This window comes from Pistacia vera, unplaced genomic scaffold (assembly GCF_008641045.1).
Source record: "Pistacia vera cultivar Batoury unplaced genomic scaffold, PisVer_v2 Contig413, whole genome shotgun sequence".
In the NCBI taxonomy this organism is placed as follows: domain Eukaryota; kingdom Viridiplantae; phylum Streptophyta; class Magnoliopsida; order Sapindales; family Anacardiaceae; genus Pistacia; species Pistacia vera.
The window spans coordinates 167,351-178,555 of NW_022196239.1; the positions used below are offsets into that span (position 1 = coordinate 167,351).

Sequence of the window (11,205 nt, forward strand, 5' to 3'; positions counted from 1 at the left end):
TCCCACAAGTCTCTAATAGTGTGAGTGATCGTTTAGTGGTGAATCATCTTATAAAGGTGATATCCCGTCATATTCTCGAGAGGCAAGCTTAGTATTTTACTTAACAGGTATAATGTTTGGTTTAGAAGCTGATAATCCAGAATCATATATGAGCTCCAAAACATATTTGTGCTGAGTGAGAGATATACCATTTGGAGATCTTGCAACTCAATTCCCAGAAAGTATTTTGGCTCTCCCAGGTCTTTGATACGGAATTGTTTGTTGAGATACTCTTTTAGTGTTCTGATGGCTATCTCATCATTTCCGGTAATCAAGATACCGTCGACATAAATTATGAGAGCGATGAAAGAATTACCTTGTTGCCAAGAGAAAATAGTATAATCGTGCTTAGATTGTCAGAATTGAGAGGACAAGAGAGACATTTTGAAGAAAGCTGAAGTATGCATGACAAATATCTTTATATGTATTCAATTGTATTGTATTGAATTATTTTTAATTGTGAATACATCACCTATTTATACAAAAGTTTAGCTATACAATAAGAAAAAAAAAAAATGTATTACACTTAATCAGAGAATTGATTGATTGAGTGATTTTGGGTGATTGACGTAATCTTGGTGATTAGCCACAATCATGACATTCATATTACACCACAAGTTTGTGTAAAGATGCAAATGTTTAGTTGTTTGCCATTAGAAAATCTAACTGAGTATCTTTTTGAATTGCAGGGTCAGAAATAGAGGTTAGCTAAGTATTGTATGAATCGAGTATCTGTATGAATTGTAGGGACAGAAAAGAGAGGCTAGTTGAGCAGAAACTAATTCAACTTAGAAGCTCTGATACCATGTTAGAAGCGAGAGAGGCAAAGACAGCTTAAGTGTGCCAGAGAAAGAGTAAAGAGTTTTTATTTTTATATGAATTGTAAGTTAATTTGTACAACCTCAATTTATAAAAAAAATAATAATAATAAATAAACAATGTTCAAGAAAGGAAATATAATTTTCTATTTACATGAAATCAGGGAGCTTGATTGATGCATGAATTGTAGAGAACAATCTTAGCCATTAGCCGTATTTGTAGTAATTGGCATGATTTCGGCATTTACATTCCATATATATATATAAGTTCAGATCTGGGTTTGACTTGCAAAAATAAGGAAACTGAAGGCAAAGAATAGGTAAGAAAATGAGTGATAGTGTGAGTAATCCTCCAAAATTTCACTTTGTTTTAGTTCATGGATCGTGTCATGGAGGGTGGTGCTGGTTCAAGATCCGTTGTCTTATGGAAACATCAGGATACAAAGTCACTTGCGTTGACCTTAAAAGCGCCGGTATCGATCCATCTGACCCTAACACACTCTTCACTTTTGCAGAATATAATAAGCCACTTATTGAGTTCTTGTTTAATTTGCCTGAGGATGAAAAGGTTAGATCTTAATCTAAATAATATTGGTTCATTTATTTCTAGCTGGATGATATTAATTGAAGGCATAAATTTTCAGGTGATATTGGTGGGTCACAGTGCAGGAGGTCTGAGCTTGACGGATGCCTTACACAAGTTTGGTAGTAAGAAGATTCAAATGGCCATTTATGTTGCAGCCAACATGTTGAAGTACGGTTTTAATACAGATGAAGATGTCAAGGAAGTAAGTTTCATTGTAAAAGTACTTAAATATTAAAAGTTTAGTTTAATATTTAAGTGGTTGATAATTGATGGTTTCAGGCAGTCCCAGATTTATCAGAATACGGAGATGTAGAAGAACTAACGTTTGGGTTGGGCCCTGATAAGCCTCCGACAAGCATCATAGTGAAAAAGGAATTTCAGCGAAAAATCCTTTATAATATGAGCCCTGTGGAGGTGAGAAGTTCTCTTCATATCCTATATATTGTCATTTTTTTTTAATGATCCGGATGTCCAAATCAGTTTATGAAGAACTCGACTAATTCTTTAGGATCCTAAAACTGCCAGTCGAGTAGGAGTTCCAATGGCTATTCTTATTAACAATCGAGGAGAAACTTGAATTCAGAACTTCTTGAATAATATACCTAAAAGTTCTTATTAAATCACTCTACCACCCATAGGTTGATTTATATATTGTCATTTCTTCTCGGATGGTTGGCACTCTAATACTAGGGATTTTATTGATTCATTCTCAACTTTAACTGGTCATCTTAAATTTTATTTTATTTTTTTTTTATGTTTGCAATATAATAAAAGATTAATTCATGATCTATCAGGACTCTACTTTGGCCTTCATGCTTCTAAAGCCAGCACCTGCAATGGCCTTCGGAGATGCTAAATTCAAAGAACAAGGATCAGCCGCTGATAAGGTGTCTCGTGTATATATTAAGACATTGAATGATAGAGTAATCAAACAAGAACAGCAAGATGCTATGATTAGAAGCTGGCCCCCATCGGAGATATTTGTTATTGAGAGTGATCACAGCCCTTTTTTCTCCGCCCCGTTTATTCTTTTTGGCTTTATAATTAAAGCAGCGATAACTTTAGTTGAGTAATCCGAAAGTATCATGCATTAACCACCTCTGGTGCCATGATAAAAGAGCATAAGTAGATTCTATGAGTTTTTGGGTTTGAGTCCCTCCAACACTAACCGGGGTGGCCTTTGGGGTTTTTATCTTGTTAACAGTTTCAAGATCTTAGAGGATTAGCTGAGGTACACGCAAGCTGACTCAGACATCTTAGGTATTAAAAAAAAGTATTATACATTTAAATCCGTTATGCATTGGAGTTTAAATCTTTAAGAATATTGTATTTGGTGGTTTTTATTTTTAAATAAATTCAGTAATTTGATTTTATGCTTTGAAAATACATAAAAAAAAAAAAAAAAAAAAATTAGGGAACTGTCTTTTAACCCCCATCTAATTTATCATAGTCCTCCATATTTAAATATTTTTTTGTTGTGGCAAGTTTATCCTTAATGAAAATTACTAGAATAAATTAACAATACATAATAAAATTACTTTTTTTGGTTTTTTAATTTTAATGCTTCACTAAACCTAAATTTTGATAATTATTGAAACCTTTTGTTTTATTCAAATATATTTGTTTGATGAATATATTACTTAAACCTAAGTTTCAAATTTGAAATTAAGAAAAATGGATATTTATAAAAAACCTAATTAAGTTACAAGGTTATTTTCGCTATTAAATGAGGTTTAAAAAGATTTTTTTTTTTTTTATATAAAAAATGTACTATTTAGAAATTTGATGGGGCTTAAGAATTACTTTCAAAAAAAATTGAGTGTATGTTATAAATTAATGAGGCTGGCCGAAGATTTGTAAGGTACCGACAGGAGGCCCGTATGCCCAAAATGAATCCAATTAGCTAATGATTAAGACTAAGGAAGTGATTTTAGACCCTGCATATTTTATCTTTAGCCTCCATCTTTTACCTTAGATAAGGTCTTGGGGTATAACAGTATTTAAAAAATATTAACAATGGTTTTTAAAAATTCTAAAAAGTAAACCACTGTTCCCACCCAAGGTTTGCCTTAATGAAAATTTCCACCAAAAAGTTTCAAATTACCACTTTCCCACCCAAAGTTAATATTCGTTACTATCCAAAGTCGATTCGATATATTTCGGCGGCAAAAATTGTCTCCATCACCACCATTTAAACCTCTAGTCTCCTATCTACAAAACCCCTCTCACCCCAGCATCTGATTTCTCGTCAATTACCGGCATCATAAAGCTAGGGTTTCCTGATTTCCAGCTAATTTCGACGACGAAATTCAATTAGTCACCACCATTGATCCACGGCCTTCACTCTACAAAACCCTTCTTACTCTGACTCTTGGTAACTCGCTAATGCTAGTTAAGAAAGTGAAATGTATTTTGGGTATTAATGGATTATAAGCTTGGGTGGGAAGTGGTATTTAAAACTTTTTTTGTGGGAAAGTGTCATTAAGGCAAATTGGGTGGGGAGAAAGCGTTTATTCATTCTAAAATTGGAAGAATTTAAAATATGTAATTATTTTGCCGAGATCTGAAATCTTTCACTATTTTCTATTTACATGTCATATCTAAAAACACTCTGGAAACTAACATAAACACATTGTTTGATTCAATTTCTAGTAATTTCTTGGTTATTTGATCAGTTTTCAAACAAGTAATTATAATAACTTCCTAAATATAAAAATCAAGAGAAGAAGAAGGAAGAAGAAGAAGAAGAAAAACTATAAACTCCAAAATTAAAGAAGATTAATGTGTTGAGCGTGATTTTACACCATGAAACACACGTGTGAAATATTGAGCTAGCCCAAAAGACACACGTGAATGTAAAGGAAAATGACAGTAAATGCAATGGAGATAGTTTTTAAAGTGGTTTGGATGCTAAAGTAGCAAGTCCTACGTCCACTGATGTTTGATTAATGACAAGGGTCAGGTTGCGTTAGCGGACTGACTTACAAATATTTACAAAATGAATACAAGAGAGAGAAAGCTATATATCTTTGAGAGAGAATAGCATCAAGAACAATAATGTGCGAAAAATCCTTTTAATGAGAGAGAGGCTCTCAATTTATAGTGGGATGCATTGAGATAACGATCACTGATCTGTAAGTTTGTGGGATATTCCATGCAAATCCTTCTTTATGTCACATTGCCTACCTTCCAGAGTGATTTGCGCGATTTAGAGCAAAGATTGACACGTGGATCATCACAGCTTCTGATTGGCCAACGTGCACCCATTATTCTGACAGAAGCAGGCTGTGGGTGTACCCATGATTCTGATTCTTGCAGGACGTCAGCCATATATTTTAGGCATAACAAAGTGGTAGTGTGTTTGCTTTTTCGATATTTTCTGATATTTTTGATAATGCCCTCACATCACATCTCTGTTTTGACGATTATGATGTTTTTATTTATTTTCTTTTCGTTAAACTGATATATGAATTTTATTTAGTTTTGTAGATTAGAAGACTATGGATGAGAGAATTGATCTTGGATCGAATCTTTCAGTTGCCTCCTTTTATTATTCATTCAATCATGTCATACCTCTTTGCGAAAGAGGTAACTCAATCTTGTCAAAGAGATGGAATGATTTAAGTACGTCATTCCCATCTTCGATTTTGACCAACCTCGTTACTGAAGAATGTCAGGATTTATTAAATCATACCGTCATGAAGTAAAGGAATCATTGACATTGTTGATTGTAAATTGCTCAGGTTCTGCAAGCCTAATTTATCTATGCTGAAATTTTGGCACATACAATACCCTCAAAAGGATTGCAATTCAAGTACTATCCTTGAGCACTTGCGAGTTTCATCCTGTCATAACTTAATGGATTACATGCTGATACTTTCTTTCTTTAAACTTTGTAATTTAGTTGTTTTCTCTTTTTAAGTTATATATATTTGGTTAGAAAATAACAAAAATTTGAGGTTTGTTCATACAATAATATTTTACATTTATGAGTTTATTTCAAAAGAGAAAAATTGTATAATAATACATAGAAGATAATACTTATTAAAAAAAGACTTATGTTATAATTTTTGCGATTCTATTTTTTTTTATTAAACATATATGTAATATAAAAACTATTTGTTGTGGATTGCATAATAAAGTTTGGATCAAGTGAGAGAATGTTAGAATTTAATTTAATTAAAATTATTACATCATTGGTCCTGCACTTTTTATTAAAAAAAATAAAAAGGTTTTATAAGTAGGTAACTATTGGGCAATTACATTATCCCATGGGAAAGACAACTACGTATATAATGGAGAGGTTACAGGTCTCCATTAATGCAATTTTAACCCAAAATCATGGCATTGGAAATTGCAGTTAATTGGAAGACTCTGTAAAACTTTAGGAGTAAGAAGCGTGAATCCAGATTTGATATTCTACAACAATGCATGTTAAAAGGTTAGCATTAAAATAAATTACTTCTGAAATATTTCATGAGTGTTTGTAACACGTGTATAATATAAATTGTGAACATATCATGTGACGATGGAATTGAAATATTACAAGATTTTTAGGGCAAAATACAAAAACGCACATTCCGTGAAACAACAGATTTTCTGCTTTGCATCTGGCCAAATACTCCAAACACGGGGTGTTTTGGTCAATCTCCTACTTGTCTTAAATCTTTACTCCAATAAGGGGTTGTTGTTTTTTTTTTCATTTTTAAGGACTTCCAGACTTCAGTTTACTTTCATAAACATTTTCATCACAATTTTTAAAACAATTGGACTTTCAGCTCCCACACTAATCATTTCATTAAATATAGCCCTTGCTTTCTTTGATTAATATTAGTGGTGCAAGGTTGCATTCTATGGGCCTAATTTCCTAGCGGTCAAGATTTGTGCACGCGTCTTTAAGGTGTATCACAGCTGACGGTCAAGATCATCCACGTGTCGTCCCATCAATGTTTACCTTCTCTCACGAGATGATTACTGTCATACATGAGTTAGGTTGCCATTAGCATAACCCAGTATGTCATAAACATGGAGATTACTAACTTAGATGATTAAAGGAATTATGCATGCAGGCAATCTAGTAATACCCACTCTCAACCACTGTCAGACGAACCAAGTATAAAAGAAGCCTACAACCTGTTTACAAGACGATTCCAGTTTTAGTGAAGTTCGATGAAAACACACTCATCAGTGTAAGAGAGCGTTTAGGAAGAAGGTCGCGAGAGTTAAATGTTTCCATTTAGCTCGCATAATTTCCCTTATATTCTCTTCGATCCTGTAGCACCTCAAGCAATAAACAACAATGGATGCAGTTGGTCTTTGTATAATCAAACCACTATAAAAATCTTGTTGTTCTTTAGTTTTATGTGCGTTTTATCGACCTCACTAATACTAGTAATCACGCACACATCTTACCTGGTCCTCCCAAAGTCGATTAGGTATCTCATTCTCTGGTTGATATAATTTTTGTATCAACACATTTAGACTTTTCTTGAAGGATTTTTTTGCAGGAAGGTCAAGGGGTTGGCCACAAATTTTCCAGAAGACATGGTTGGGATCAAAGAAAGGAATGTAGCAGACCCATCAAGCCCAATGCTCCTTATAGAACCAACATCAGACTGATATTTTAGATTTTGTTTGAAATATTTTGCGATTATAATTTATTTTCTACAATTTCCTAATAAAATTTTAATTTCCCAAAAGAACACCAATAACATTATTTCTTTATTCTCACTTTTCACAACATATGCATCAATTACAATCAAAGAACATATCTAAGACTTAGAGCATTTTCAAATAACTCTTTATATGACACAAACTCTTTATTATAAAGAGTCTATCCATAAACAAGAGTCCATATACTCTTTATCTTTAAAATATAAATTAGAGAGTGAGTTTGACTCTTACATTTAGAGAGCAAATTTCACTTCAATCCTAATTTTAATTAATAACTACAAGTTCCTATACATTTATTTATTAATTCTCTCTCTCATTAAGTCTCTTTTTTAAAATAAAGATCATCTTCATTAAATTTAAAAAGGATTGGATTTGAATAAAATTGTGTTCTTTATATTTAAAAATTAATGAAAATACTCTTTTTTATATGAAAGATACTCTTCAAAATAAAGAGCACAATTGGAGTACTCTTATATAGCGTTTAAAAGTAGCTTGGATAAGTAACATCCTTATCCAAAAATTATCTAAATATCGGATGTCAATAGCATAAATGATGATAATCATAATTAACAAAGCATATATACTAGATGACATGTAGAAATTTAAGTCAAAAGGATCCCATCCCTAAATTAAAATAGGATAAAATTAGGGGGGACCTTCTTAATAACATAAAACGTTATATTTATAGCATAAAACAACAACATGATATATGCAGAAACTGATAATGAATTATGATACAATATTAAATAATATAATAAATAAAGATTATAGATAGATGAGGTTGCAAAATATATAATGTTTAAGTTCCATAAAACCAGTCTCACTTGCACCACACCACATTAACATTAAGATAAGCATAATACTAGAATGACATGTGGAAGGATAACTGTGTATATTAATTTTTATATTTTGGTTTCCATTAAGAATTAATAGAAATGAATGAAAAAAATTATATATATATATATATTGTCAAAGCGAGAGAGGCAAGGAGACAATAAAAACGAGATAGCTGAGTATGCCAGAGAAGAGTGAAGAGTTTATATTTTCTATATGAATTGTGAGTTTGACAACCTCAATTTATACAAATAATAATAATGATGTTCAAGAAAGGAAATATTATCTAATTACATGAAATCAGGGAGCTTGATTGATGCATGAATTGTATAGAGCATCTTAGGGATAGCCGTAATTGTAGTAATTGGCATGATTGCAGTGATTAGGCATGATTTTAGCATTTACATCCATATTCCTTCACACTCCCTCAAACTTGTGGTTTGTAGATGTCATAAACTCCAAGCTTGTGCAATAGATGTGAATGTTGTTTGCTACATAACGAATTTGTGAAAATGTCCGCTGGTTGCTCCAAGGTCCTAATGTAATTGCAAAGTCATAATCATACTTCTGAATCTTTTCTCTGGCGAAGTGACAGTCAATCTCTATGTTTTGTTCTTCATGAAACACTAGATTTGTTGCGAAGTCGTTTGTAGCTTGTTGTCGCAATTTAGAGTGATGAGACCTTTTCCTTTTACCTTAGATCCTTTGGAAGCCCAAGAGTCCACAAATGATCTCACATGTGGTCTTGGCCATGACTCTGTATTTAGTCTCTACGATGAAAGAGTAACGATTGATTGCTTATTTGTTTCCATGGATAAGTGATCTTCCAAGTTTTATATAGAAACCAGTGAGTAATTTCCTTGTCATTGGGCATATAGCCCAATCTAGATCACAATATGTTTTTATTTCCAAATTTCCATTCCAAGGCAAGAGAAGTCCCAGGCCAAGGCATCCTTCAAATATCTAAGTACTTCATTGCTGCATCCATGTGGGATTGTTTGGATGCAGCATGAATTGACTAAGGATGTGAACTGCATAGCTGATATCTGACGTGTGCATTGTAAGGTAGATAAGTCATCCCACAAGTCTCATAGTGTGAGTGATCGTTTAGTGGTGAATTTATAAAGGTGTATCCGTCATATTCTCGAGAGGCAAGCTTAGTATTTACTTAAACGGTATAATGTTTGGTAGAAGCTGATAATCCAGAATCATATATGAGCTCCAAAACATATTTGTGCTGAGTGAGAGATATACCATTTGGAGTCTTGCAACCAATTCCCAGAAAGATTTGGCTCTCCCAGGTCTTGATACGGAATTGTTTGTTGAGATACTCTTTTAGTGTTCTGATGGCTATCTCATCATTTCCGGTAATCAAGATACCGTCGACATAAATTATGAGAGCGATGAAAGAATTACCTTGTTGCCAAGAGAAATAGTATAATCGTGCTTAGATTGTCAGAATTGAGAGGACAAGAGACATTTGAAGAAAGCTGAAGTATGCATGACAAATATCTTTATATGTATTCAATTGTATTGTATTGAATTATTTTAATTGTGAATACATCACCTATTTATACAAAAGTTTAGCTATACAATAAGAAAAAAAAAAGTATTACACTTAATCAGAGAATTGATTGATTGAGTGATTTTGGGTGATTGACGTAATCTTGGTGATTACACAATCTGACATTCATATTACACCACAAGTTTGTGTAAAGATGCAAATGTTTAGTTGTTGCCATTAGAAAATCTAACTGAGTATCTTTTTGAATTGCAGGGTCAGAAAAGAGGTTAGTAAGTATTGTATGAATCGAGTATCGTATGAATTGTAGGGACAGAAAAGAGAGGTAGTGAGCAGAAACTAATTCAACTTAGAAGCTCTGTACCATGTTAGAAGCGAGAGAGGCAAAGACAGCTTAAGTGTGCCAGAGAAAGAGTAAAGAGTTTTTATTTTTATATGATTGTAAGTTAATTTGTACAACCTCAATTTATAAAAAAAATAATAATAATAAATAACAATGTTCAAGAAAGGAATATAATTTTCATTTACATGAAATCAGGGAGCTTGATTGATGCATGAATTGTAGAGAACAATCTTAGCCATTAGCCGTATTTGTAGTAATGGCATGATTTCGGCATTTACATTCCTATATATATATAAGTTCAGATCTGGTTGACTTGCAAAAATAAGGAAACTGAAGGCAAAGAATAGGTAAGAAAATGAGTGATAGTGTGAGTAATCCTCCAAAATTTCACTTTGTTTTAGTTCATGGATCGTGTCATGGAGGGTGGGTGCTGGTTCAAGATCCGTTGTCTTATGGAAACATCAGGATACAAAGTCACTTGCGTTGACCTTAAAAGCGCGGTATCGATCCATCTGACCCTAACACACTTTCACTTGCAGAATATAATAAGCCACTATTGAGTTCTTGTTTAATTTGCCTGAGGATGAAAAGGTTAGATCTTAATCTAAATAATATTGGTTCATTTATTTCTAGTGGATGATATTAATTGAAAGCATAATTTTCAGGTGATATTGGTGGGTCACAGTGCAGGAGGTCTGAGCTTGACGGATGCCTTACACAAGTTGGTAGTAAGAAGATTCAAATGGCCATTTTTGTTGCAGCCAACATGTTGAAGTACGGTTTTAATACACATGAAGATGTCAAGGAAGTAAGTTTCATTGTAACAGTAGTTAATATTTAACTAAATATTAAAACTTTAGTTAAATATTTAAGTGGTTTATAATTGATGGTTTCAGGCAGTCCCAGATTTATCAGAATTCGCAGATGTAAATGAACAAACGTTTGGGTTGGGACCTGATAAGCCTCCAACAAGCATGATAGTGAAAAAGGAATTTCAGCGAAAAATCCTCTATAATATGAGCCCTATGGAGGTGAGAAAGCTCTCTTTATATCTTTATATATATTGTCATTTCTTCTCTGAAGGTTTGCACTCTAATTCATGATCTATCAGGACTCTACTTTGGCCTCCATGCTCCTAAAGCCAGCACCTGCAATGGCCTTAGGAGATGCTAAATTCGAAGAACAAGGATCAGACGCTGATAAGGTGAGACGTGTATATATTAAGACCTTGAATGATAGAGTAATCAAACAAGAACAGCAAGATGCTATGATTAGAAGCTGGCTTCCGTCGGAGATATTTGATATTGAGAGTGATCACAGCCCTTTTTTCTCCGCTCCCTCTATTCTTTTTGGCTCTATAATTAAAGCTGCAATAACTTTAGTTGAGTAA

At 33.1% G+C, this 11,205-nt stretch overlaps 1 protein-coding gene across 1 annotated transcript; it reads left to right on the forward strand.

Annotated features, from left to right (window-relative positions):
- The first annotated feature begins 775 nt into the window (after nt 1-775).
- LOC116142652 (methylesterase 17-like) lies at nt 776-11,205 on the forward strand. Its single transcript, XM_031428078.1, has 5 exons — nt 776-846; nt 1,167-1,425; nt 1,502-1,645; nt 10,712-10,846; nt 10,927-11,205. Exons 1-5 carry the CDS (start codon nt 776-778, stop codon nt 11,203-11,205), a joined length of 888 nt encoding a protein of 295 aa, XP_031283938.1.